Source organism: Eschrichtius robustus, chromosome 16 (assembly GCF_028021215.1).
Source record: "Eschrichtius robustus isolate mEscRob2 chromosome 16, mEscRob2.pri, whole genome shotgun sequence".
In the NCBI taxonomy this organism is placed as follows: domain Eukaryota; kingdom Metazoa; phylum Chordata; class Mammalia; order Artiodactyla; family Eschrichtiidae; genus Eschrichtius; species Eschrichtius robustus.
The window spans coordinates 87,005,335-87,031,768 of NC_090839.1; the positions used below are offsets into that span (position 1 = coordinate 87,005,335).

The 26,434-nt window shown below is 51.7% G+C and overlaps 2 protein-coding genes across 7 annotated transcripts; one reads left to right on the forward strand and one right to left on the reverse strand.

Annotated features, from left to right (window-relative positions):
* Positions 1-5,355: 5,355 nt before the first annotated feature.
* Positions 5,356-10,964, forward strand: ATP5MF (ATP synthase membrane subunit f). 2 transcript variants are annotated; one of them, XM_068524240.1, is made up of 4 exons: positions 5,356-5,431; positions 9,308-9,415; positions 10,041-10,157; positions 10,829-10,964. In XM_068524240.1, exons 1-4 carry the CDS (start codon positions 5,419-5,421, stop codon positions 10,855-10,857), a joined length of 267 nt encoding a protein of 88 aa, XP_068380341.1. In that variant the 5' UTR covers positions 5,356-5,418; the 3' UTR covers positions 10,858-10,964. The 2 variants fall into 2 exon arrangements, with proteins under 2 accessions (XP_068380341.1, XP_068380342.1); XM_068524241.1 differs by lacking the exon at positions 10,041-10,157.
* An 842-nt stretch (positions 10,965-11,806) lies between these two features.
* On the reverse strand, positions 11,807-26,426 carry CPSF4 (cleavage and polyadenylation specific factor 4). Of its 5 annotated transcripts, none has more exons than XM_068524234.1 (8): positions 26,225-26,426; positions 23,429-23,479; positions 21,140-21,292; positions 18,813-18,908; positions 18,327-18,420; positions 17,142-17,214; positions 15,571-15,663; positions 11,807-12,741 (listed from the first exon to the last, which is right to left on the reverse strand). In XM_068524234.1, exons 1-8 carry the CDS (start codon positions 26,325-26,327, stop codon positions 12,673-12,675), a joined length of 732 nt encoding a protein of 243 aa, XP_068380335.1. In that variant the 5' UTR covers positions 26,328-26,426; the 3' UTR covers positions 11,807-12,672. The 5 variants fall into 5 exon arrangements, with proteins under 5 accessions (XP_068380335.1, XP_068380334.1, XP_068380333.1 ...); XM_068524233.1 differs by having other exon boundaries at positions 15,571-15,666; XM_068524232.1 differs by having other exon boundaries at positions 15,571-15,741.
* Positions 26,427-26,434: the final 8 nt, after the last annotated feature.

Genomic DNA, 26,434 nt, shown 5'->3' on the forward strand with positions numbered 1-26,434 from the left:
AGCTGACCCTGCTAAGGAATCTGTTCTTACCTCAATCCCGTATCCCGTTTTACAGGCACAGACTCAGGTCTTGGCTTTCCTGCGCCCACTATCCCCTCCTTCGCCTTGTCCCCCATCTCTGTCCAGGGCTGGGGCTGCTGCATCCCGCACTCGCATCTCTGGGGTCCAGCCTGACTCAGTAACAGGCTTTCTGTCGGGGTAACACCTGCAGCTCCCGGTCTCCTGTGCATATCAGTCTGGGGCCACCAGGGGGAGCTGCTGCGTCCTGGAAACCGGGCTGGGAATGGGGCGTTCCGGGAGATGATCTGCTGTAGGGTTGAGACACTAGGTGTGTCGGTGCCTTGATGTGAAGCCCCGCAAGTAAGGGACAATCCCCTTTTCAGGAGAGGAAGGTGTCCCAATGGTGACTTCTGAGCCGCTGGAGAATACTTAATGTTTGAGATTAAATGAACAAAAAACAGCTCAAAAGTCATCCAGTCTGTGACAGTCATTCTCTTTGCTTGTATAGACTTTGCAAATGTGTATTGTTCCATGCAATCATTTTATATTAAGTGATATTGTGCCACGTTAAAAAAAAATCCAGTATTGTAGATAATTGTGAGTGAAGGAAATGAGGGTCACAGAGAGAGAGTAGAATAGAGAATGAGAAACTAGGTCTTAGAATAGTTTTGACAGGTGCAGAGAGGAAGCCTCTTGGATCCAGTGTTGGCTAAGAATCATCAGAACGTCAGGGCATGGCTTAGAAGAGAGCCCCAGGCATCAGAGGTGTGGAAAGTGCAGATTTTTCTGTTAAGGAAACCTGGTAAGATGGACTCAAGCTAATGGCTATGCTAGGGTGAGGGATGACTCTATCCTGTGCCAGAATTTCTTCAAGTTTTCCAGGAGTCTATTTTATTCTTAGGGACTTTCCTCTCCTTAAAAAGAAGATATCAACTGGCTGAACGTTGGAACCGCAGTTTGTTCAAAATACCTCCATAAAGAGGCAAGAAGTTTTTACAACATTGTCAGAATATTAATGGAAGTCAAAGATGAAAAAATCTTTTGGGGAAAAAAACACGCAAAAGGCTCTCCAAAGGAAGTCATTCCATATAATGAAGAATGGGATGAAAATGAGTAAAGACAAGGAGGTGAAGTTATATAAAGAAATAATTCAAGAACCAGGAAAAAAAAAAAAATACAGAGAACAGAGCCTTCCTACAAAACCCAGGCAGGTAACTCGGTCAGAAAACCATGGCTTCTATGTTGCAGCTCAACTTCTAGAGAGATGATACCAGCTACAGCCTGTGGCTGGTACTTGATGCATCTTTTTAAAGCCATTTTTAGAGCAGTTTTAGGTTTACAACAAAGTTGAGAGGGAAGTACAGAGATTTGCAGTATACCTCCTCCCCCCACATGCATAGCCTCCCCCGTTATCAACATCACTCACCAGAATGGTACAGTTTTTACGAAGAATGAACCTACACTGACACATCATAAGCACCTAAAGTACATAGTTTATCTTCGAGTTCACTCGGTGTATATTCTATGGGTTGGGACAAATGTATAATGACATATATCCATCATTATAATATCATACAGAGTACTTTCACTGCCCTTAAAATCCTCTGTGCTCTGCCTATTCATCTCTCCCCTCTCCCACCCGTGGCAACCACTGATCTTTTTGTCTCCATAGTTTTGCCTTTTCCAGAATGCCATATGGTTGGAGTCACAGTATGTAGCCTTTTCAGATTGGCTTCTTTCCAATCTGCAAGAATATGCATTTAAGTTTCCGCCATGCATTTAAGTGTCTGCCATGTCTTTTCATAAGTCATATACATTTAATATGCATTTAAGTTTCCTCCGTGTCTCTTTTTTTAAAATAATTTTTTTAACACCTTTATTAGAGTGTAAGTCCTCCATGTCTCTTCATAGCTTGATAGGTCATTTCTTCTTCTTTTTTAAAAGTATAGTTGATTTACAATGTTGTGTTAGTTTCTGGTATACAGCAAAATGATTCAGTTATACCTATATACACATATTCTTTTTCACATTCTTTTCCATTATGGTGAATTACAGGATATTGAATATAGTTCCCTGTGCTATACAGTAGGACCTTGTTGTTTATCTATTTTATATATAGTCGTTTGTATCTACTAATCCCAAACTCCTAATTTATCCCTCCCCTACCCCTTTTGCCCTTTGGTAACCGTAAGTTTATTTTCTACGTCTGTGTGTCTGTTTCTGTTTTGTAAATAAGTTCATTTATGGGAATTCCGTGGTGGTCCAGTGGTTAGGACTCTGCGCTTTCACTGCCGAGGGCCTGGGTTCCATCCCTGGTCAGGGAACCAAGATTCCAGAAGCCCCTTGGCATGGCCAAAAAAAAAAAAGTTCATTTGTGTCATATTTTAGATTCCACATATAAGTGATATCATATGGTATTTGTCTTTCTCTTTCTGACTTACTTCACTTAGTATGATAATCTCTAGGTCCATCCATGTTGCTGCAAAAGGCATTTCATTCTTTTTTATGTTTGAGTAGTATTGCATTGTGTATACATATACCACATCTTCTTTATCCATTCACCTGTCAGTGGACATTTACATTGCTTCCATGTCTTGGATATTGTAAATTGTGTTGCGGTGAACATTGGGGTGCATGTATCTTTTTCTTTTTTAAAAAATATTTATTTATTTGGCTTTGTTGGGTCTTAGCTGCGGCACACGGGATCCTCCTTGCGGCATGCGGGATCCTCCGTTGCGGCACGCAGGCTTAGTTGCCCTGTTGCATGTGGGACCTTAGCTCCCCAATCAGGGATGGAACCTGCGTCCCCCGCACTGGAAGGCAGATTCTCAACCACTGAACCACCAGGGAAGTCCCTGCATGTATCTTTTTCATGAGCTGTCTTTTCAATGGCAATCATCTCCTGATCTGTTGACCTCACCATACCTGAATAATAATAAAACCTACATTTTAAAACATGGTCTAGCTTAATAGGTAGTCACTGGCCACATTAATAATTGAAATTAAATAACTTGGACTCAAAAGCCAGATGTTGCTGGTGGCTATTGAATTGTACAGTGCAGACATAGACCATTTCCACCACCACAGAATGCTGTATGGACAACGCTGGTCTAGTTGCTCCCATCTCAGAGATGGTCCTACCCTACCCACCCATCTTCTCCCAGGCCAGAAAACTGAGTGTCCTTGACCCCTTCCCACGACCACCTATCAAAACCAGTCCGTGCCCAAGCCCCAAGGATCTGCCTCCTGAATGTGTCTGTCCACTGCTCTCCACCGCTTCCCTTCTGTAAACAAGGCTACCTGCTCCCTCTGCCTGCCACCTCACCCACACCCACGTGGCTCACTCCACACCCCCACCAGCCTATGCCACCCTATTTAAAACCACTGCCTTTCTTCCTCTGGCTCTCCCTATCCTTCCCAGCTTTCTTTTTCGCCACTCATCACCATCAGACCTAACGGAGAGGTCACGGCCATTTCCCAAATAGCTCTCACTTTCTCTTCTTTGGAGCCCTAGGTGGATTTTTACTTCCGGGCTGCTTGGGCGGGTGAAGCCACGTGACAATTCCGGCCTATGAGTGTGCGCGGAAGTACCGGTGAGCCCCCAGGCCTGGGTGTTGACAGGTCGGCTGAGTCTCTACCCTGAGCCAGGTGATTGAGATGGGGGCTGCTCGCCAGCCTGAATCCCTGAGTGAGTACAACGAGTAGAGTCCCTTGACTACCTGTGATGGGCAGTTAGGGTCAGTTCATAAAAAATAACCTGCAAAAAAATTTTTTTAAAGTCCCTGGGATTTGGAGGGACTATTCTAAACCTGGCAGCCTGGTTATCATTCTAGTAAATGTAAATGTAAATCTGATCATGCCACTGTCTTTTGTAAACCCTCACTGCCTCCCTATTTCCCTCAGTAGGAACTCCACTCTTCACGTAGCATGCACAGCATTTTGTGTTCTGACCCTTGCTTGCCTCTCCATCATTTCTCATCTCAACCATCACTTTGTATTATTTTTATTTATTTTATTATGATACAATATACCTACCCCTCATTAAGGAGTCCATGGCCCCCTGCTGTGTATACATGGATCTACTGCTGTGCTCTCACCTGTCTACACACCTGTCTCCTGCACAATACCACGGATCCTAGAATGCAGAGACCATGTCTGATTGATTTCTGTGTCTCTAGTGCCCAGTACACAGCAATGTGTATTTGGTGAATAAGTAAGTGACTGACTGATAAAAAGTGAGTTTGATAGTTCCCCACCAAGTCACTTTCCTGAGGAAGCCATCAGTTCACTGGTCCAATTCCTACTATGCACTCAGTTCTTTTTTTTTTTTTTTTTAATTTATTTATTTATTTATTTATGGCTACGTTGGGTCTTCGTTGCTGTGCGGGGGCTTTCTCTAGTTGCAGAGATCGGGGGCTACTCTTCGTTGTGGTGCCTGGGCTTCTCATCACGGTGGGTCGGAGCATGGGCTCTAGGCACACGGGTTTCATTAGTTGTGGCACACAGGCTCAGTAGTTGTGGCTCGCAGGCTTAGTTGCTCCACGGCATGTGGGATCTTCCCGAACCAGGGATTGAACCCGTGTTCCCTGCATGGGCAGGCGGATTCTTAACCACTGTGCCACCAGGGAAGTCCCTCCACTCAGTTCTTATTCCTTTATTTTGACATACATTGTTTCATTTAACTCCTACAACAAGGTAAGCATTACATACCTATTTTACAGAGGAGAAAACTGAGATTCAGGGTATCAAAGCATCTTGCCCAACTCAGAATTGCTTAACCAAGAATGTTTACTGTGGCCTTTCCAGCAAAACCCCAAAATGGTGGTGAGGCATCATTGTGCCTGGAAAAGAAGTGGCAGAAAGAAGAGCTGGAGCTGTGTACCCTAGGGTCTTGCTTATTTCTGTCCTTAGAGCGTAGCGCCAGAGCCTGGACACATCAGATACTCCTGAATCAAACCTATTTGGAGCCTAAGCCTGGACACCGGCTTTTCCTGGTGATTGGGGATTCCTTGAATCTCCCATCAAGCACAGTTGGGAGGAAGGGTCTTAAGATGCTCCTGTCATCTTTCACAACAAATTTAACACGACAGAATAAGAAAGCTAGGATGCTCTTTCCTCACCTCCCTTTTTTTTTGGGGGGGGGGTGTCCCAGTCTCTTTCCTCCCATAACTGGGAGCCCAGGTTGAGCCCTACCACTCCCACTCCCACCCCTTCACCACCCCCCGGGTTCCCAACTGCTGGGTCGCGGTGCTCTGCCTCCAGTTTCTTCGCCCTTCACCCCACGGCGCACCTGAAGTCCCAGCTTCGTACCAGTCGCGACCTGCTTCCCGTGAGCCTCTGCTCCCGGCCCCCAGGGCGCATGCTCCCCACCCAGCAGTCCTCGCGCGGCCCGGTCGAGCGGATAGCCAGGACTTCAAGATGGCGTCAATCGGTGAGTGTCCGGACCGGTTTAGGGCTACCAGGTTAAAGGCAGGAGTCGGGGTTCGGGGTCCGGTGCTCACAGCCGCACTTGGAGGGGAGGGACTGAGTGCCGGAGCCGCCTGTCCTTCCCTCAGGACCTTCCCCGCGCCGGGCCCTTTGCCCAGAGTCCCACGCAGTCCAACCCTTCTTATCTCGCCCCGCCGCGCCTCCCGCCTGCCCAGGGTCCGCGCCACTCGGCTGTGGCGGGGAGTGCGACGGCAGCTCGGCGACGCGCCTCGGGGCTTGAGAATGCGCTGTCTCGGGCCACCCTCCCTCTCCCCTCTGAGGAATAGCTGGTCTCAGCCCTGCCGCAACCCGGGCGCTTGTTTTGCACCTGAGCCCTCCGCGCAAATTCGAAGCTCAAATTAAGTTCCAAGAGGAGCTAATGCCTAGGACAGTGCCTGACACCACGTCGGGTTTGACGCATGTATATATATGTTGAATAGCGTTAGAGAGGTGAAGTGACCTATTCAAGGTCACTACTAGTGAGTGGACTGAGCTGGGATTCAAACCTAGGTTTCTGGGGCCTCGTGGTAAACTGAGCTTTAATCACAAGAGTGACCTTATGACCAGCAGGCTTTACGATGACATGCATGTATAAATCGGACCGTCCACACTGATTTTTTTTTTTTTTTTTATACGGAAGCCACCATGTTTTAGCCCTGCATCCTCACCGTAGCCTTGTCAGGATCAGTGCCGGGAACGTTGATCCCATTTTAAAGATGAGGAAAATAACGGTCAGAGATGTGGTGTGGCTTGCCTGCTGTCACACAGCATGATAGTGGCAGAATTTTGACTAATCTATGTGTGTCTTACCCCAGTTTCTATATTCTTATTTTCAGCCCGGAGAAATGAAAAGGGGATCAAAAAATATTAGAGTCATGCTTTTTTCCCATCTGTAAAAACGGGCATGAGAATATTTATCCAGGGCGGTTGTGTTGTTTATACAGACAACATGTGAAAAGGAAGCATTGAGACTTGGTATCTTATTTAAGCAGAGGGTTGTAGTGGAGAGTGCTATGAACTAAGGGTTAAACAACTTAGTATATGTAAGGTGCTTGGAACACTGCCTGACCCACAGTTGAATGCTAGTCATCCAGCTTTCCCTGCGTGACCTTTGGGTAAGGTCATGTCACACCTGGCCCATTCAGCATCAGCCAGGTGAAGGAACTGGAGTCTGAGTACTGATGATCTTTTAGATGGTGTCTGTTGCCAGAGCATAACGCCACTAGTCCATTAGCAAATGAAGTGATGGAAATACCAATTAACAGTGATAGATGAGATCAGGGTTGACAAAGTATGGTCAATGGGCTGGATTTCCTGTGGCCTGTTTTTATATGCGGTGAGCTAAGAATAGTTTTTGTTTTTTAAAAGATTTGTTAAGGGACTTCCTTGGCGGTCCAGTGGTTAAGACTCCACTGCAGGGGGCACGGGTTCGATCCCTGGTCGGGGAACTAAGATCTATTATGCTGCACGGCACAGCCCAAAAAAAAGAAAAATTAAAAAGAAAAATAAATAAATAAAAATTTGTTAAAAAAAGAAAAAAAGACTATGTTACAGAGACCTTGTGTGGCCTACAAAACCTAAAACTCTTGGTTCTGGCCAACCCCAGAGTTGGATTTAGCACCCAGAAGACACTTGGCATTTCCATGTCTCTCCATATAGGTGGACAGTATGCTTCCTGAAGTCATAAAATCAAGCCAAGTAGTCACCTGCCCTCCCGAGAACCTGTGGTGCTTTCTCAGCCTTCACTGAAAATCTGTCATAAACAGGAACTGTGTGTGGGGAACTCCCTCCCACCTTTAGATAGCTCATAGGCAGAAAGACAGATAATAATAATTCCTATTTACATAGTACCTAGAGCTAAGTACCAAGGTGGGTACTATTCTTACCCTTATTTTACAACGGAGGAAACAGAGAGAGCAGTATCTTGCCCAAGGGCGCACAGCTTCAAAGTGGCAGTAAATCCAGAATACTCGATGGTAGAGTCTGCTCTGTTCATCAGCACGCTCTACTGGTGTGAACCAGCCGCTGCAGAGGAGTGTTGGGGGAGGGTTTCAGTGTGGCTGCCAAGGACTAAGGCCTTTGCCTTCCACTAAAAGAGAAACTTCGGAATAAGTGTAGATGCATCTCTGATGAATCTGATGGTCTCTTGGAATTTTGTGATGGTGCTGTACTTGGCTCTCCTTAAGGCTAATGTGATTTTTTTTTCTGTGCTTATAAATTTCTTAGTTTTGGTTATGGAAATGCTCTTTTCTTCATAGTACAGAGATATAAATATGAAGAAAAATAAATTGTTGGCTTTTTTCTCCTGTGATGTGCCAAGGCACTGTGCCAGCCCCTGAATGTGAGAATGAGAATATGTTTTCATAGTTTGTGTGAATGTGAAAAAATAGCTTCACTGGGCCTAGCAGTGACCTAAATACTGTTTTTTTTGAGTCACCAGCCTTATACCAGTTGAAAATATTTTTAAAATTCTGTGTTTCTTTTGCACATTTCCCCAACATAGTTCTATTTTTTAAATTATTTATTTATTTATTTATTTATTTATTTTTGGCTGCATTGGGTCTTCGTTGCTGCGTGCGGGCCTTCTCTAGTTGTGGCGAGTAGGGGCTACTCTTCGTTGTGGTGCACGAGCTTCTCATTACGGTGGCCTCTCCCATTGCAGAGCATGGGCTCTAGGCACACGGGCTTCAGCGGTTGTGGCGCGTGGGCTTCAGCGGTTGTGGCGCGTGGGCTTCAGCAGTTGTGGCTCGCGGGCTCCAGCAGTTGTGGCACGCAGGCTCAGTAGTTGTGGCTCAGGGGCTCTAGAGCGCAGGCTCAGTAGTTGTGGCACACGGGCTTTGTTGCTCCACGGCATGTGGGATCTTCCCTGACCAGGGCTCGAACCCGTGTCCCCTGCATTGGCAGGTGGATTCTTAACTACCGCGCCACCAGGGAAGTCCCCAGTTTTTTGGTTTTTTTTTTTTTTAATATTTATTTATTTATTTGACTCCATCGGGTCTTAGTTGCGGCACGTGGGTTCTTTAGTTGCAGCACGCGGGATCTTAGTTGCAGCATACGGGATCTAGTTGCCTGACCAGGGATTGAACCTGGGCCCCCTGCATTTGGAGCACAGAGTCTTAGCCACTGGACCACCAGGGAAGTCCCCAAACAGCTTTTTAAAGTTGATCTTTTGGAAGAGGACAGGGGAAGAGAGATTCTCTCCTTAAGAGCATCTGGATATTCACAGGGCCAACCCCTCCCTGGCCCCCTTCCTATGTTACTCTTAAGCCCAGAGATGAATAGAGTATGGCCTTAACCAGGAGCCGTTCCTGTCCCCAGATTCTCATTGGAAAATGATCTGTGGCCTGTTGGGTCTTTAGAGTGGTTTTTACTAAGTCATTTGACATCTGTGGTCTGAGGTAGGATGCTTGAGGTAGAAATCAGATTGGCTTCAGGAGCATGAGAGGCAGACCTGAGGTGGAACCCTGCCTCCATGGCCTGCATGCTGTGTGCCTTTGGCCAAGATGTACCCAACTTCTCTGAGTCTGTCTCCCCCACTCCTACTTATAAAGGCATCTGTCCTCCGCTTTACCTCTTCCTCATGGCCCTTAGTTCTCTTTTTACGTAGTTATTCCCAGCAAGCTTTTATTCAAAATCCTGTTCTGCCATTATATAGACTCTGGCTTAAAATAGTATATCTAGTGTGACATGTTTATTTATAATATTACTTATATGCAGCCTCTATTTAGTAATGTTACTGAATGCACCTTTATTGAGTGGTTGAAATAAGTGACACAGAAGGTTGCTGTTTGTGTTATTGGGAGACCTTCCAGTGTGTGTTTTTTTTGCACTTCCTTTTCAGTACCACTGAAGGAGAAGAAGCTCCTGGAAGTCAAACTAGGGGAGCTGCCGAGCTGGATACTGATGCGGGATTTCACCCCTAAAGGCATTGCTGGAGCATTTCAAAGAGGTCAGAGCCTTATGGGCATGTGTAAATAAAAGCACATCTCTGGGTCTTCAGGGCAAACAGGTCTTTCTTTGCCCTGAATTAATTTGGCCAGTACAAGCCTTGTCTCAGACGAGTAAGTTATGTAGAGAAGGACAGAGTGAGATTGTTAGCCCTTGAATTTCCATGTTTGATCGGTCCTATCAAAGGCTGGCTCTGACATACTTCAGACAAGGAAATGTTTTCTATTGCTTGGAATCGGTACCAGTACCTCTGTCTTAAAGAAATGTCATAAGACTTAAGAGGAAAATGAGTTGGAAGCACAGGGGACATGAGTCCATGATGCTCATCTCCCTGCCAGGCAGAACTTTCAAGATGAGTATTTGGAATGGTCTGTCCTTCAGGTCTGTGCATTTTAAAGTGCAGGCAGTCCTGTGTCATCGTGTCGTCATCCTTTGGGAGCCTGCGTGGTTGCCAGCCTCCTCAGGGGCCCCCGTCTTTCTGTTTTTCTCTGTATAATTCTGGCTACCCTGTGGCTGTCTTTTGTGCACTGTTTCTTCCTGCCCCAGGCCTTTCCTCAGCTTTGCCCTCTCCTATTAGAACGTGTAGAATGTGCCCTCAGAGGAGTGGCCTCCTCTCCGCTTTGCAGGTTACTACCGGTATTACAACAAGTACGTCAACGTGAAGAAAGGGAGCATCGCTGGGCTTTCTATGGTGCTTGCAGTTTACGTGCTTTTCAACTACTGCCGTTCTTACAAGGAACTCAGTGAGTCTCTTCTGGGTTGGTTTGCCTGCAGTGGGGTTTCCCATGACAGGGTGGTATTGGTTCACTTTCAACCTTAGAAGTCCATCACCCTGCAGACAAGCTGAAGACTTGGAGGGACTTATCAGAATATAGCGTATTTTAAGTGTGAAAATTATGGCAAAGAGAAAGACAGGAAAAATAAGATGAAGCTGGGGTAAAGGTAATACTTAGGCAGCATTCTATCAGCCACTGCAGGCTCTGCCAAAGGTTGGTGGAAAACTTGGCTTTATCTTCCTAGCAGCCAGTGTGAAGAGGGAAATAGGTTGAGTGCTACAGTCCAGTGTCTGTGTGGTGCTCTGGAAAAGCGTGGCTGTTCCTGGTGCTGAGACACGAGAGGAGTTGGTCTGGTGGGAGATGTCTGGTGGCCGCTGAGTGGGCTTCATGGGCTGTTTCTGCCAGTGTCGAGCCACCTGCCAGTCTGTGGCATCCAGAGCAGTGCTGGCCCTGAAGGGTGGGCGCTTGGGTGCTGTTTTTCTGAGTGGGTGTTCCCTCAGGGAAGGAAGAGGCTGGCCAGGTGGCAGATTAGCTCTGAATTCCACAAGTAGGTTCTGGGTCATCTCCTGAAAGGAATTCTCAGGATGGCTTCACCCCCACCTGTGAAGAAACTTACCATTTTGCCTTTCTAACTTCAGAACACCAGCGGCTACGCAAGTACCACTGAAGAGGGCGCACTCTGCATTCCTGACCATGACCTTTGCCTGGCACCCCTGAATCCTTTTATATCCTAGTCGAGAATTAACACCCAATAAAAGATGACTGGTATGCGGACTGCCTCACTGGTTCAGCCATTTCCCTGCCCTATAGGAGCTGCTGTTGCACAAGGTGGGGTGGGGTCATTCTGCAGCTCCCAGACAGCCCAGGGCTTTGAACCGTGGAGCTTCAAGATCTCGTCCCAGGGCGCTGGGGGGGGTCGCCTAGAGCCTCCGCCAACAGTGCCGAGGTGTTTTCCTGCTCTGTGCCTCATTTTTAGCCTTTTGTCAGCTGACACTTTCACAATATAAAGCAGAAACCCTCGTTCCTAAGAATGCCCTCCCCTTCCCCATCTTTCTGCACCATCCCGGGGTATTGGGGTATCAGGGAATTGGGAAGTGTGGGACCCCCTGGTCCTTGTAAGTAAGCTTCACTTGCAGGAAGCTCAGTGGGATGATGGAGGCGGGAAGGGAAAGCACAGGCCCTGATAGGAGCTCTCAACTGCTCTGTATCCAGCACCCTCTTCTTTATCCTTCACCAAGGCCTTCAGTAAAGTGATAATTAAGGTCAGAATCAGTTTATTAGGGGTGTGTGATAAGCATGTATACTGCATGGAGTATACGGTGAGATGCTGTGGCTGATTATCTCCTGCAAGATCTGAATTTGAAGGAACAGGTATTCAACATCAGAAATAAAGGACACCTGCCAGGTGGCTGGTCCAAAGGCCAGGCTTCCAGACTGTACAGGCTGCCAGTACAAAGGCCTTTTCTTCCCCTGGCAGTATCACTTCCGGTCGTGAGACTCACATTCACCAAAAGCGGAAAAGTGAGCACCGATGTCAAAGCTTCGTGCCAGGCGGCTAATGCAGCCAGTAGCAAGAATCCTCTCGGCATGGAGTCCCCGAAGTAATGAGACACAGCTTAAAAAACAAGGTTTAATCATGTTCATAAAAATTGTTCTTGTAATTGAACTTGAATAGGCCCACTTGCCCAGCAGGTTGCAGGTGCCAGTTTCATATCTCCAGGCTCAGAGGCAGGGGCCTCTCCTCTAGGCCAAAGGTGTCTGACGGTACAGATGCTTGATGGGGCAGGAGGTAGGTGCACAGATGGACTGCATCGTCTATTTCAAGGGTGTCTGCAGCCCCAGCTTAAGGTATACCTTAAACACTGTTGAGCAGGTGCCTCAAGAAAATAAACCCAGAGGAAAAAGACCATCACACTCAAGAGCCCTACATGGTCCTCTCAACTGCTGCCACCCTGGAGCAGGACCGGCAGAGGCAACTCCGCACTTGAGTTTGCTCTGAAGGGCTGTCTCGCTCAAATCACATGGATAGGCACGACCTCTGATTCAGCAGGACAGGGAGGAAGCAGGCATGACTTGGCCACAGCTTTAAATGATCCAGTAGCCCCTGGTGCTTAAGGAGGCCCTGAGGGGAAGGGCCACCTTCCTCACAGAACTGCTGCACACAAGCCCTTCGCCACGACTTCCTCCCTCCCCAGAGGGTGGTGTGCAGAGTCACAGATGGGAGGCCTTGATGCCTAGACAAACATGATCCCAACTTGAGGGACCAAACTGGAGCACATGTCCCCCTTAAAAAAAAGATTACAGCAAAACGATAGGGAAACTGACAGACGTAGCCCCTCAGAATAAAACCCAATATGCCTGCCTGCCAGCTCCAGCCAGAGTTCTACCAGCATCGAGCAGGTAAATGCACACTCCCCAGGATGGACCAGCGGGTCCCCAGTAACGGGGCGCCTCGGGCTGCTCTGAGCTGCTGCGGCTGCTGTCACTGTCCACTGAGAAAGGCCAGGTGCCCTTTGGTGCATCTGTTGGCGTAGTGTCCTTTCTCGCCACACTGGGGACAGCAGGAAGGGAAGGAGGAAACAAACAAACAAAACACATTGTTTCAAATGCAATTTTCAACTAAGGCAGCACCCGCTAAATTCCAGGTTGGGAGCAGGGACTCTGAAATTCTCAGCGGCACCGATTTTCATTCAAACACGAGGGAAAGGGAGCTCCAGAAGGCAGAGTGGCACAGAAACCGCAGCCAGCAGCCCGGCCGGTGGAAGGGAGCGCGCGGGCCACGGCGGACTCTTGTGGGGGGCGGGGCGGGGTGAAGAGAAGCCCGTGGCACCACAGCGCTCCCACCTCTCCAGGGACCAAGCCCCTCTGCACGGTTGGCCAGTCACTTACCTCTAAGGCACAGTTCTGGGACTCCCCTGAGGCAGGGGAGGCGGCCACGCAACAGAAGCCGCCAGGCTCCTCCCCCAACTCAGGGATTCACTGCGTGGACAGAGGGTGGGCTGCACCCAAAGATCTTTCCCTCCTGGCTCATGCGCACTTGCCTAAGCTAGCCCTGGGCCAGGTCTGGGTCACAGGATCAGAGAGACGGGATAATGATTAGACTTGGAAGAGACCCGGGAGAATCACTTCAAAAACTCCAGCACGGACCCTGACTTGTCCCGGCTGATTCTCCAGACCCTTCCTTAGCTTCTCCTCATTCGTTCTCGTTACTCCTCAGAAAGCAGAAGGGAATTATAAGGAAGGAAATGGCAGCCTCGAGCACTGAACAAGGGGTCGGGAGACAGGTCGGGGCACCCACCCCACACTAACCCACCCAGAGCCCTCCCAGTCCTTGCTTCCTTGGTCTGGAACTCGGGGCTTTGGCCTGCTCTATTCCCCTGACTGCACAGTCCCCATGTTTTCAAGTCTTTCTGATCTGTAGGTGTAACTCGTGTGGACCAGTGGCCTGTGTAGCTGCCAGCCGGACCTCTGGCAGATGTGATAAAGCAGAGGGAGGGACTCCGTGGCCCCGCTTGCTGCCCTCGGCCTGTCCACTGGCCTCCGCAGCTGATCCTGGGGAATCAGGATTCCCCCGAGATGGCTTTAATATCAACTGTGCCCGTGGTAGGAAGAGGTTGTTAGGTTCGTCCCCTACCCCCAGCCCCATCTTTCTAAGGTTCCAGGACTCAGGAGAGCTTGCTTCAGAGGCCCTGCCGACAAGTCCTGGAGGAGGCAGGACACCGGAGTCTCCTCACTGTACTTGAGAACTGCCTGGTCTCCCCTCACCTTCCTCCACAGCCCCCCTTCCATACTCTCCTCCCCCGTTAGGGCTCAGGCTCAGAAATTTCTGTGAGGCCTTCCCTGCATGCGTGGGCACTTTTAACTTCGATGTCTGGGCACCTGCCTTCCCCTCCCTCGGAACACAGACCCCTCCCGGGGAGGAGTGACAGCGGTGGGTTTCTCCGCAGAGCCCACGGAGCAGGTGCTCAGTGAGCGTCTGACGGCTGTGGGAAGTGACCAGTGGCTCAGCCCTTCCCGAAGGCAAGTTCTAGGAACAATATAGGCATATGCTTTTTGACTTGGCCCTTCTACTTGTAGGCCTGGATGCTCCAGACACCAGACAAGAGCTCACAAATGTCTGTCAGATTCAGCACTATTTTTAGCAGCAAAAACTATAAATTAATAGTTTACCGACAGAGAACTGTTTACCAACAGAGAACTGGTAAAATTATGTAGCCACTGAAATACATTAGAGTTACTTATGCCAACACAGATCAGAATATGTTATAAGGAAAAAGGGGTTATAGAACACTGTAACATACTAGGACCCTATTTGCATTAAAATATATATTGTGCTTGTGCTTGTGTGAATAAAAGTTTAGCAGAGCACTTCTCTGAGCGGAGCCCCCTGTAGGAGTTGTGGAGTGTAAAGGGGTATTGAAAACAAAACGTGAGAACACAACAGCTGGGTAAAGTGGCTCTTTTAGGAAAATGGTGGGAATAAAGGGCAACACTCTGTACGCTGAACACTTCTGTATCATCTAAAAGTTTTTACAGAAAGCATGTACTAATTCTGTATTTCATCTAATAATCTCCACATCGGAAATCTTTGTGAGTCTAGTTCTGTTGGTGGTTTCCGCTGACGGTGGTGCTTGTTTCCTTCTACGATTTTTATTATGAGCTCATTCTGGGGAACCTTAGTTGTGGGAATTCTGTGTGGCCTGGGTTGAGAATAAATTTCTCAAAGTCGGGTGCCAGGGGCTCACCCATCCGGGGCTGTTTTAGATTAGAAAACTCAGTCTGTGGCTTTTTGGCCCTCACCAAGGCTGTGAACACAGGCCCCGGCTCAAGGAAGGGCCTGCCAGTGATGACAAACTCAGAAGGGCTTTTCTCCCCACCTTTCCATCCTGAGCCGAGAGTGAGATGGACAAGTTTTCCAGTAAGTTTTTTAAAAGTTTACCCTTTCCCTGAACGTCCTGTTTTGCGAGTGGGTGGGGGTGAAGGTTCTACTCCATTGCCTCCCCACGCGGGCCTAAAGCTTCTGTCCCTTTCCTTTGGGTGTGCCCACCTGGGATATGAGGACACCCAGAGGCTTCAGGGCTCACTCTGTTCCTTGGATTCGTGCTCCCACCTCGTTCCCGGCCTCTGGAAGTTTCCCATCCCTTTCTTGCAAGCACAATCCTTTCATTTAACAGCGTGTGTTTAATTGTTCACCTGGCCTTAGTGTGTCATGGACAGAAGTAGCATAGTCTCTAGCTCACCGGAGTGGCCCAGTTTTACTCTTCCAATCAGCAAAAACAAAGATGTCTTCATTCTTCAAAATCAGCTAACTCTCTGGGGAATGAGGGAATGGCCACTGACCGTGAAGACCCCCTGCCACCCCCCCGGCCCCGGGACTCACCTTGTAACAGGTGACCTGCTCCAGCGGCCGGGGTCCCCGGTTGCCTGCGCTGCTGTTTTGACTCTGCATGACCCCGATGACCTGCGGGGCTCTCTGCTGGTTGGGAGAAGAGTTCTGACTCGTTAACTGGATCAAGGAGGACGACCTTTGTAATGGCGGATTGTTACTTTGCTGGAAAGAGTTATACAACACGGTTTTACTGCGGAAAACACGTGCACGCAGACTACCAATGGGGACAGGAAAAAAGAGGGCGGGACTTCTCCCGCATGACCGTGACCGGCAGGAAGAAGGGCTTCCGTGGTGGCCCGTCTCGGGAGAGTAGGTGGAAAAGAAATGTCTGGTGACGGTGGCAGGAGCCGCTGCCCGAAAAACACCATGCAGACACACAAAAACGAAAAATAAAAGAAAACAAAACACCAAAGAGACGAGGCGGTCTCTGGGGCGGCAGGGCGAGGGCATGAGCAGGCCTTACTTTTGTTTGTGAGGTTCTAGCTTCAGGTCAGGATGAACGCTTGGTTCAGCCAGGTGTTTAGAGCCTACACGGCGGGCAACAGTCACAGAAAACAGTCGGAGGCTGACACGCTGACCTGCGGTCTAGGGGCTGAGAGGGCCCTCCGCTAGGGAGCCGCGTGAGCAAGGCGGACGGGGGCGCCTGGGGTGGGGCCTGGACAGCAAGGCCACCGCCGACTGACTGAGTGGGTCCCTGGCTGTGGCCCCGTCATTGCAGGAGCCCTGAGCTGGAAAGCCCAGGTTGTCACGGCCGCACCCACACGCGGGAATGCCCGGCTCTGACAGGAGTTCTCTTTGGTTCATCCCACACCCTGCTGAAGGTGGCGGGCTGTGCTGCGAGGGTGGCCACGTCCCCTCCTGGCTGCTCGGCCTCTGTCCTGGAGGAGGGCCAGGCGGGCTCCGGCAAAGGGCTCAGAGCCCAGCCAGGTAACAGGTGAGGCTTCACGACTGGTGGGCAGTTTGCTCAGCCCGCTGAGACCCTGCCTAGGACACCTGGCCAGCCCTCCTCTGGGCCCCCGCCCGCATCTTGTAACCAAACCCAAGGAGCCTTTGGTTGGGGGTCACTGCTGCAGATTCCCATTCGTTTATGGCATTTCCCTCTCCTCATGTTGGAGGGGTGTGGGATCCCCTTGCTTAGGAGACCGGAGCCAGCCGATGCCTCTACCCTCTGTTCCCAGCATCCCCCCTGCAGTCGGGCACCAGCCAGAGAACCAGTCAGCCACACTTCCGCTCCCGCCCCGCTGGGAGTCCCGTTTGTAGAGGGAAGGGTCTGAACCGCAAGCAAGAACGGCAGATGTGTGGCGCCCATGCCGCCCTGCACTCGCCAGGCAAGGGGAGAGAAGCCCGGTGGGCGTCTGGCTCCAGCAGACAGCCCTCCAGCCCAGAGAAGGTGCACACTGCTCCGCTCCCTGGAGTTTCAGCAGGAACCAGGGTGACTCCCCTCCTCTCCCGCCTCCTCCCACGATCTCCAGCCGGGTCTCCGGCAGGCCCCGCGCTGAGGCGGGGGCACTGAGCGTTCTGCGGCCAGGGCGTGGCAGCACCGCGGGCCCGGGGCACGGTACCTTTGTGGGAGGCTGCGTCTGCTGCGGCAGTGGGGGCTGCTCGGTGGTTCCCATTGGCAGTTCAAATCTAGGGCTGGTCACCCAGTGGCAGAAGGGGACAGGAAAAAGAGGAGAAGAGGAGGTGAGAGAGGAGCTAGGCTGGCGGGGTTCTCGAGTTCTGGCCCCGGGAGAATCACAAGCAGCCTCCAGCCAAGCACAGAGCCACACGAGCCACCTGGACGTAGGGCGGGTGCTGGTGCTCAGGATGGGGGGAAGACAGCTCTGACGTGCCTGGACTCAGACCCAGCTTTGCCTACACCTAGCTGTGAGCCTGGGCAAGTGCTGCTCAGAGAAAGGAGGGAAACACAGCTGGTACTGTCAGAGCCTCTCCAGAGGCACTCTGTACACAGAAGGCCTTCCCAACAAACACCCTTCCCTGCAGGGGCACCTCAAGTGTTAGACCTCTTACAGCAGAGGTCTGGGGGACACGCCCTCCACTGCCGCCCCACACAGAGGAATCCTGGGCCACCTGTAGGCTCCTAGGCTCTCATCTAGGGAGTGGGACCAAGTCAGGAGCACCAGCCACCTGCCCACCACGTGGCAGCGACCAGGACACTCTGCTTCCGTGCAGGTGTCAGCAGCATGGATGGAGGCAGCACAGGGGGTCGGGGGGACACTATGGTCCCAGTGCCACCCCACAACCACCCAAAGTGACAGAGGTGCACTGAGACCCAGGAGAGGAGCGCTGAGCCCTCCCGCACAAGGACTGGGCCCCAGAGGTCACAGATCTGCCTTTGACCTGGAGCTACCACCTGCCCCCGGCCAGCGGCTGAGCTCCGAGCCCCAGTGTCCCCATGTGTGAAATGGGGACATCCTTTCACATGTGAGGGTTCTATGAGCCTCCATATAGGAGGTCCCGAAACTGAAGCTCCCTTCCTTCAGGGCACAGGTTCTTAATCTGAGGTCACATGTGCGTGAGTTTTTCTGGAGCACAGGGCCCATAGCTTTCATCTTAGTCCTAGATGGTCTGGGACACTGTAAAGGTTACCCTGCTTTAGGCAGAGCCACCTCCGCTCAGGAAGCAGTGGTGGTCCCTCCCCATCTCCCACCCCTGCCCCAGACCCTGTGCTGACACTACCCAGTGACCAAAGCCCCGATGGAGAGATACAGGGGGCAGCAGGGCCTGGGCAGGGGCTGGCTACTCACTGCATGAATTTACACGAGGGCCCCTCCGGGCAGAATCCCACGAGGTAATTCACACAGATGACTCTCCGCGTGTGCCGGTGCCTGCACAGGGGGCCTGTGGAGCCAAGCGCCAGGGTCACCCAGATTGCCCCCTCTTTAGGGGATGCCCTCATGCCCTTCTGCCAGTCAGAGCCCTGCCCACACTGCTGCCTGGGGGCAGAAAGCAAGAACAGGGCTTCAATTGCTGGCTATGCCTCTTATTCAGCAGGCCAGTGGGCAGGGTACACACCCCCTCAAACACTACTTTCCTCATCAGAAATACGGGTGAGAATGCAGTCCAGTGGGAACCTGGGGAGGCTCAAGTGACTTGGTGTGAAAAAGACTCACTAGCCCCCCAGTGCCTAACACCACGTTTTGCAGGAAAAGGCAGGACAAGCAGAGGGTCATGTGGGCAGAGGGAGGGAGGACTGGCTTCTGGCCAGGCAGCCCAGCCACCCGGACACCTACCATGCTTGCAGAAGCCACGGTCGTACCAAGGACAGTCCTTGATCTTGGACTCGGGGTCGATGTGTAGGAAGGGGCACTCCTTGTTGCTGCACTCCCCTGCAGGGAAGCCCAGACATGCGTCCACCTGGGAGAGCTGGACCCAGACCCACCTGTGCTTCTCCTGCCGCCGGGGCCGCGGTACAGCAAAGAGGGCCAGGTGGGGCTGGTGTCCAGTCCCGGCCCGGCGAGCCCTGAGACCCAGGGCAGGGTGTCTCAGAGCCTCAGTACCCTGGCTCGTACGTGGGCTGTGACGGTCCTTCCCTAACAGATGTCCATGCTGCCTTGAGGGTCAATGACACTGACAGAGGCGGGCACAGGGTACACACTCATCAAACAACTCACGGCTCCACCCCTCGCCCAAAGGAGGTGTTGGCAATGTGGGGGGCCCAGATGTGCAAACGCATCAGTTGAGACCAGTAGCAAATTACCGTTCCACTCTGATGAGCTCTGATGGGACGGGGAAAGGCCTGAGGACTCGACCTCTTACGACAAAAGTAGGGAAGATTTGGGAACTCACAGCTGGGTCCCTACGGTGGAATGTGATAAAGCCTTTAGGAGAGCTCCTCTCGGGGGCAGCAGGCCCAGCTGGCCACCAGCATCTTCCAGCCGAGCACAGGCACCGCCGACCCGGGCAGCTGCACCACCTCCGGTCCATTCACACACAAAAGGCCAGTCTGGTCACTGCTGCTCAGAGCGCACTCCTTCCCAGACCCACACGTCCCTGTGGGGTCTAGACCAGTCCCTTCCCAGCCACACTGGCCTCCCAGGGGTTCTTCTTAGCCTTTGGCCCCCAGCCCAGGTCTCCCCTCCTCAGAGAGGCTGTCCCTGACCACACTGCCTCAAGATCTCCTCAGGTGACCCCATTGCTGTTTGTCTCTTTCAGAGCCCTTATGGTGAATTTTCTTCTTTGTCTTACTGGTGAATCAGCTGCTTCTTCGCCTGGGCCACTGGAGTAAAAGCACCACGGGGCAAGGACGGTGCCTGTCCTCTTTACCACTGTCCCTCCGGTGCCTAGAAGGGGGACCCTCGCCTGTGGAGTAGTGTCAGGAGCTGCAGACGGTGCGTCTGCACCAGGACAGGCTCTGCAGGCGAAGTGCAGGCAGCCGATCGTCACAGAGGCCTGGAGGGCAGCGGGGCCCAGGGCCATCAGCAGGGAAGGTGGGAACCCAAGCCAGCTTGCAGAGGCGCCCCCGGGAGTCCACCCAGGAGGGCTGGCTCCTGCCTTTGGGGCCAGATGGGAGACGGCTCCCATGGAGAAGCTGCTGCCCCTTCCCCTACTTGTTCCCATGCTGCTATGGGCAGGACGGAGAGGGTGGGGAGCTGGGAAGCTGAGTCCTGTTTCCTATCTGTCTGTGCTTTGACTTCTCAGCTTATGTTGCCTCTACAAAAAAAGCCACAGCTATCATTAATAAGCCAGCAGGCCAAGCCTATTGGGCTGCTGAAATAATTAACATCTCCTCTGACGACAGTGCTCTGAAAGCGTGCCGCACGCCCAGCGTTCCTCGGCCCATCACAAAGCGTGCAGCAGGCTTCCAGCCTCCTGCCGGCTCCTGCCCGGGGCCTGAGGCCGGCAGTCCCGGGGCCAGCGCCCACCCTCATCCTGACCACCAGGGCTTCTTCCTGGGCAGCCTCGCCCAGGGCACAGGCAGGGAGTCTAGTTCCATCACGGAGCACATCAGCCCCACCGGACCCTGTGCCAGTCCCACCGGACCCTGTGCCAGCCCCACCGCCCTGGCTTCTCCACACAGTTCACTCAGGTCAGCTGAGGCCACGTGTCCTCTGAGCAGAAACAAAGGCAATCTCACTTTCAACGTTAAGAGGACGGTTCTTTGCCACCAGAAGACAGCCCCGGAGCAGCTATTTTTAAGGGGTATTTAGGACAGACAAGCTACTACCCAGGATCACACTTCCAGAGAGAAGGAACCGACTCAAGCCTGAGGGGCGACCAGCTGCCACTCTGGAAGAAGCAGCTGATTTAAGGGAGAAGGTCCACTGGAGCAGAAACAAGGCCTCCAGCCAGCTGCCCTGCTCCCGCACCCACCGTGAGACCTGGGTTAGCCTCGACTTCCCAAAGTACCTGCCAGCGCTCAAAACACAGAAGCACTACGAAGACACAGGGGTTACGAGAGAATAACCCTAACTGCCCATAACTGAAGGGCCAGCTGAGGTCGGCAGGCATCGCAGGCGCCTGAGCAGCTGCTTAACCCCCAGGCCTTGGTGCTCGGTGGAGCCTCCTGGGGCTCCCTACCCAAGGGGTCTGGGTGCCGGGAGCCTGCCACACGCCTCACCGAACTTCGAGTAGAAGTAGCACTCGGGCATCTTGGTCATGTCGTACTCGTGCAGGAACTCGCACTGGTCCCCCTTCTTGCACAGCCCCCGCAGCCAGTGTTTGCACACGACCGTCTTCTCGCCGCTGATGTGGCGGAACGGGCACATGCCCCCTGCCGAGGAAGACGGGTCGGGGGGTGGGTGTGGTGTGAGGAGCCAGGCGGCCCCTGAAAGCAGCGTGTCCTGGAAAGCGGCCACTGCCCTGGCAGAAGGCAGTGTGATTTTCAGCAGCATGTGAGCGCACATTTTAAGTTTCAATAGTTATGGATTTATTTTAATGTGTCTTGGGAAAATCTAAAACATCAAATCGTGATCCCACAGATATTCTATAAGATGGAAACTTAAGAAGCCTAAAGGAGATGGGTGGGAAGAGGGGAGTGTTTTTCTTAATTTAGTTAAAGAAGAGTTCCGGTGATACACGGACGTGGCAAAATTTGTAGGGGTCATAAAAGACTGGGGTTTGAGAAACACAGCCCTAAAAGATAGAAGCCAGCAGAAGCCTGGATTCCGGGTGGGCTCTATCTCTAGTTCAAAGTGCCCACTTAGCCCTAAAAAGGACCGAAATTGGGTCATTTGTAGAGACATGGATGGACCTAGAGACTGTCATACAGAGTGAAGCAAGTCAGAAAGAGAAAAACAAATACCGTATATTAACGCATATATGTGGAATTTAGAAAAATGGTACCGATGAACCTGTTTGCAAGGCAGAAATGGAGACACAGACATAGAGAATACATGTACGGTCACCAAGGGGGGAAAGGGGATGTGGGATGAATTGGGAGATTGGGATTGACATATATATACTACTATGTATCAGACAGATAACTAATGAGAACCTACTGTATAGGACAGGGGACTCTACTCAGTGCTCTGTGGTGACCTAAGTGGGAAGGAAATCCAAAAAAGAGGGGATAGATGTATACGTATAGCTGATTCACTTCGCCATACAGCAGAAACTAACACAGCATTGTAAAGCAACTATACCCCCCCAAAAAACCCCAAAACCCCAAAAAGTACCCACTTAGCCTCCAACAAGTAAGAAAGAAATCAACTTCAGAACTGAAGAAATGCATTGTATACAAACTGGGGGAGGTCTGCCTTCTGTAGAACCTGAGCAATCAATCACCCAAATAGGACACAGCCATACCCTGGGAAAGTCACATTTCTAACTGGTGACCTGCAGGGACTACTGGGAAGGCCTGACCAGAATGAGGTTGTGTCTGGAAAAGATCCAGACCAGCCCCACTGAACAGAACCTTCTGCAATGATAGGAATATTCTCTATCTATGCCGTCCAACATGGCGGCCACCAGCCACACATGGCTACTAAGTAATTGAAATACGACTAGTGTGATTGAGGAACTGCATTTTTTATTTAATTAAATTTGAACAGCCACACGGAGCTAGTGGCTACTGTATTAGTTAACACAGAAACAGTCGTAGTGCCCTGTGTTAAGGATGGCTGTGCTAACAGAATGTGGTGGGTCAGAAAGGCAGAAGACAAGGGAATGAGACCAGGAGCCCAGCAGAGGAATGATGTTCCGACCAGAGAGCCTGAGGTCAACCTGGCTGATCTGCCTGGCAGGGTAAATGACTTGAGTTATAGAACCACAGCTTGCCCAAATCATCCATTAAAACCATCCCCTTGCTGTAATTCTGTGTGCCCTATTCAAGCTTCTAATTAAAATTTAGTTTCCAAATAAATTTGGCTACAGGAAGAAAAATGCCCAGACCTATACATGGCATGCAGGGTCCCACCCAGCGGTACGTCTTATGAATCAGCAGAGTTTGGCTCATGCTGCCTGTGTTGGGACCTGGTTAGTATGAACAAGAACCCCACGAGACACACTATCGCGGAGTTTTTTGATGAGAGTACACAGAGGACATGAGCTTGTGCAGACTGTAGAATCAGAAAAGGCCTGGGCTCAGCCACTCACTGACTCTACGACCTTGAGAAAGTTCCTGAACACCTCAGGGCTAGGGGCCTCTGTCCATGTCACAGGTCAGCTCGTGGCTGCAGAGAAAGTGAGGTGAGAAGGCAGACTCAGAGCCAGATTCAGGCCTGTGTTCCAGGTTTCAGGCAGAACACCCCACCACGTTCCTAGCTTATCTGGACCACAGTTTCATCTAGGGACACCGTGAGTCTGCAGAAAGCAGGGTGAGCCAGGGACCTGAGAGCCTGCGAGTCTGCCGGGGACAGGGCAGTGGAGGGCACCTCAGGGGGAATGTCGGGAGCCAGGGGTCTCTTACCTTTGCCACAGGCAGCTTTCAAAAAGAATTCGCAGACAGCAGCCCCCGACTCTGCAGAGAGGAGAAGAGGTGTCAAACAAAGCGATGTGTAACTGCTACTGGTGACATCTGAAGATGGGGAGGGAACCCTTCTGGCCTTTAACCCACGGAGGGGTCAAGGCACAGGAAACAGAGTGGCAAAAAAATGCTAAGCCTGACCAAGCAAGGAAAAAGCTCCTTAGTTCAGTCATTCCCTGCAAAATGAGACATCCACGCTGAGACCAGTCATTATTCAGGGCTTTCTGAGAATCTCCTGTAAGCAGGATGCTTTCAAGGAGTTTGGAGTGGATGGGGGAAGGAAGGATGGAACACAAGATCACAGAAATTAATTACTCCCCGCTCAGACGTTCCAGAGGGCTAATTCAGGGGCGCTTTAACCTGAGGCAGAGGGAGGGAACGATCTCACAGGAAGCACAAACAAGCGAATGGGGACTCTGAGGAGGAACCGGCTCCAGAGGAGAGGCAGGCGCCTCGGAGAAGCTATTCCGGAGGGAAGAGCATAGCTGAAGACACAGGAGCAGGACTGCTCTTAACGTGCAATACCAACACACAGTAATTAAAGGAGCACAGTCTCCTGCTTCCACAGATGGAGCTGGTCCTGGTGAGGGGAGCAGGAGAATAAAAGCTGAGCACAGTGGAAGTCAGTGGGGTCCAGGGCTGTCCCAAGGAGCCCAGGGACTCACCTGCCATGGCCACCAGAATCAACAGCCCGTGCCTTCCCACACAGTTTTCTCTATCAACAGGCATTTTAGCATCATGGGAAACCCACCGACACCATCTCTGAAGCCCACTTACGTGCCTCTCCTTGCTAACTTGCAAGAGATTCGTTGGCTTCTTGGAAGCAGGCAGCTTTTGCTAGGACAGATTTAAGGTTCCAGTGGTGGGAGTCACAGGGGTGTCGCTCGTTTGCATTTCAAAAAGTCCGAGAAGTCTTACATTAAAAAAACGTAACATTTAAGAGTATTTCTGGGCCTTCATTCTTTTCAGAGGTTAAGGTCGTTTCATTCCCTAAAGCCAGAAGAAGTCCAGAGTCCTGGAGATCCGGTTTTAGGCAGACAGGATAAAGGAGTATGCCTTCAGGGCAGAACTGATACTTCCCCATATTAAGATGGGACTGAAGGGCAGGGAAGGCGGAAGAAGAGCTGTGGCCTCCCTGGCCTCGAACACACTGACTGTGATCTCAAGCAGGCAGTGAATGTTGACGGCGCGTACCAAGTCTGAGGCAGTACCTGTGGCCAGGTATGTCCTGGACCCTCCCTAAGCACAGGTTTGTGGGCTCCCCACCTCTGTGCCTGCCCTCACAGGCTCAAGTATCTGTGCTTCCAGGCTGGAGCGGGGAGGGAGAGAAAGAGCCGCCCTGCGTGGAGGGTTCCATGGCATCAGGCTAGTGCCATCAACACAGCAAAAGCCCATGCGTGAGTGGACATACACGTAAAAGCACAAAGTGATCACGCGTATCAACGAGTAGGTTTAAGAGTGCGTATCTGAATGTGAGCAGCGGCTTATGAGCCGTGTACAGTGGAGACAGTGCTGAGTGTGTATAAAGTAAGGCTGTTTGAATTATGTCTCTTGGGCGTGAGCATTGTCTCACATAGAAGTGTCAGCGTGAGAGGGACACCTCAGAGGTCACGTGTGCATCAGAAGTGTGGCCACTTGAGGGGAATGAGGCTGCAGGGAGACCTGACCAGCCCTGAGACACGTGGGAGAACGTGGGGCTGTGGCCCATGTCCTCTGGCAGTTACAGGAGATGGCATGGGGAACTGCAGATGGAAGGGTCAAGAACCCTGGCGAGCTCATCTGGCTCCACCAGGCGCTGAGCCATCTTTGGCAAGTCCCCTCCCCCACCCAGGCCTGAGCTGCCCCACCTGTGGCTTGAACCCAATGACCTCTAAGAGCCCTCTGAGATTTAATGTTATAGCGTTAGATTTCGAGTATGTCTGGAAAAGAGAGAAATTAAGGAAACTGTTGGTTTCTTTTAAAGTGCTAGACGTTCCAGGTAATTCCCTGGCGGTCCAGTGATTAGGACTCGGCGCTTTCACTGCCGTAGCCCGGGTTCAATCCCTGGTCGCGGTCAAGAGAAATAAAAATAAATAAAGTGTTACCCGTCCCACCTGAGTTGGCGGGGTGGGGGAAGCCAGGAGCCACCACGCGAAGCGGGACAGTGAAGGGAACTCAGGCAGCTGCCTGGGTGTGATGAATGACCCAGAGGTGGGGTCCAGAGAAACAGTGAGGGATGGGCTCCCAGGAGAGCGAGTCCTAGGAAAAAAATGGAGCTTGAGAGTCTCACTGGGGTCTCCTACAGAGAGGGGTAGGTGGGTCCTTTCCTCAGCAAGACTCCTCCAATGGCCCAGTTTTGATGAAAGCAAGAAGAGGGCGCTCAAAGTGGGGGGCCTGGAGGTAGGGAAAGGGGATATCTTAGTTCTTTCCAGTAGTTGGGGAGTGTGTGCGAGTGAGGGCAGGATTTCCAACCCAGGACACCTGCCTTCCTTCAAGAGTTATTTGAACTGCCGGACGTGGTCCTGCCCTTCTGAAGACTGCCTTAAAATAGCCCCGGGGATCGAAGATCGGGGCAGGGGGGCGCTCCCTCGTCCAAATGAGGGGAAAAGGGGGGTTCCCAGGATTGGGGGAAAGGAGTCCCGGGACCGAGAGGGAGGAGCTCCCGAACTGAGAGGGAGGGCGTCCCGGAACCAGAGAATGGGGGTCCCGGGGCCGAGTCGGTCGCGCCCCTCGCCCGCCTGCCCCGTCGCCCGCGCTCACTGTCCATGCCGGGGAAGGGCAGCGGCTGCGCCCCAAGCTGCTGCTCCACCGCGATCTCCAAGTCGAACTTGATGTGGTCCACGCTGGCGATGATTTCCTGCATGGTGGCGGTGGCGGCGGCGGCCACACCGGCCCGGCTCCCGCTCAGGTCCCCTGCCGCCCTCACACCTCTACCCGCTGTCGGCCCCGCCGCACACGGTCCTCCACCGC

What these genes read in the sequence shown, in the direction of transcription:
- ATP5MF (XM_068524240.1), top strand. An exon ending in TGCTGGAGCATTTCAAAGAG is followed by an intron (nt 9,416 to 10,040) that starts GTCAGAGCCTTA and finishes TCCGCTTTGCAG; the next exon opens with GTTACTACCGGTATTACAAC. An exon ending in CCGTTCTTACAAGGAACTCA is followed by an intron (nt 10,158 to 10,828) that starts GTGAGTCTCTTC and finishes TTCTAACTTCAG; the next exon opens with AACACCAGCGGCTACGCAAG.
- CPSF4 (XM_068524232.1), bottom strand. Translation starts at nt 26,327, where the DNA reads ATGCAGGAAATCATCGCCAGCGTGGACCACATCAAGTTCGACTTGGAG. An exon ending in CCGTGGCTTCTGCAAGCATG is followed by an intron (nt 18,421 to 18,812) that starts GTAGGTGTCCGG and finishes TTGGCTCCACAG; the next exon opens with GCCCCCTGTGCAGGCACCGG. An exon ending in AGCAGGTCACCTGTTACAAG is followed by an intron (nt 12,742 to 15,570) that starts GTGAGTCCCGGG and finishes TGCTGTCCCCAG; the next exon opens with TGTGGCGAGAAAGGACACTA.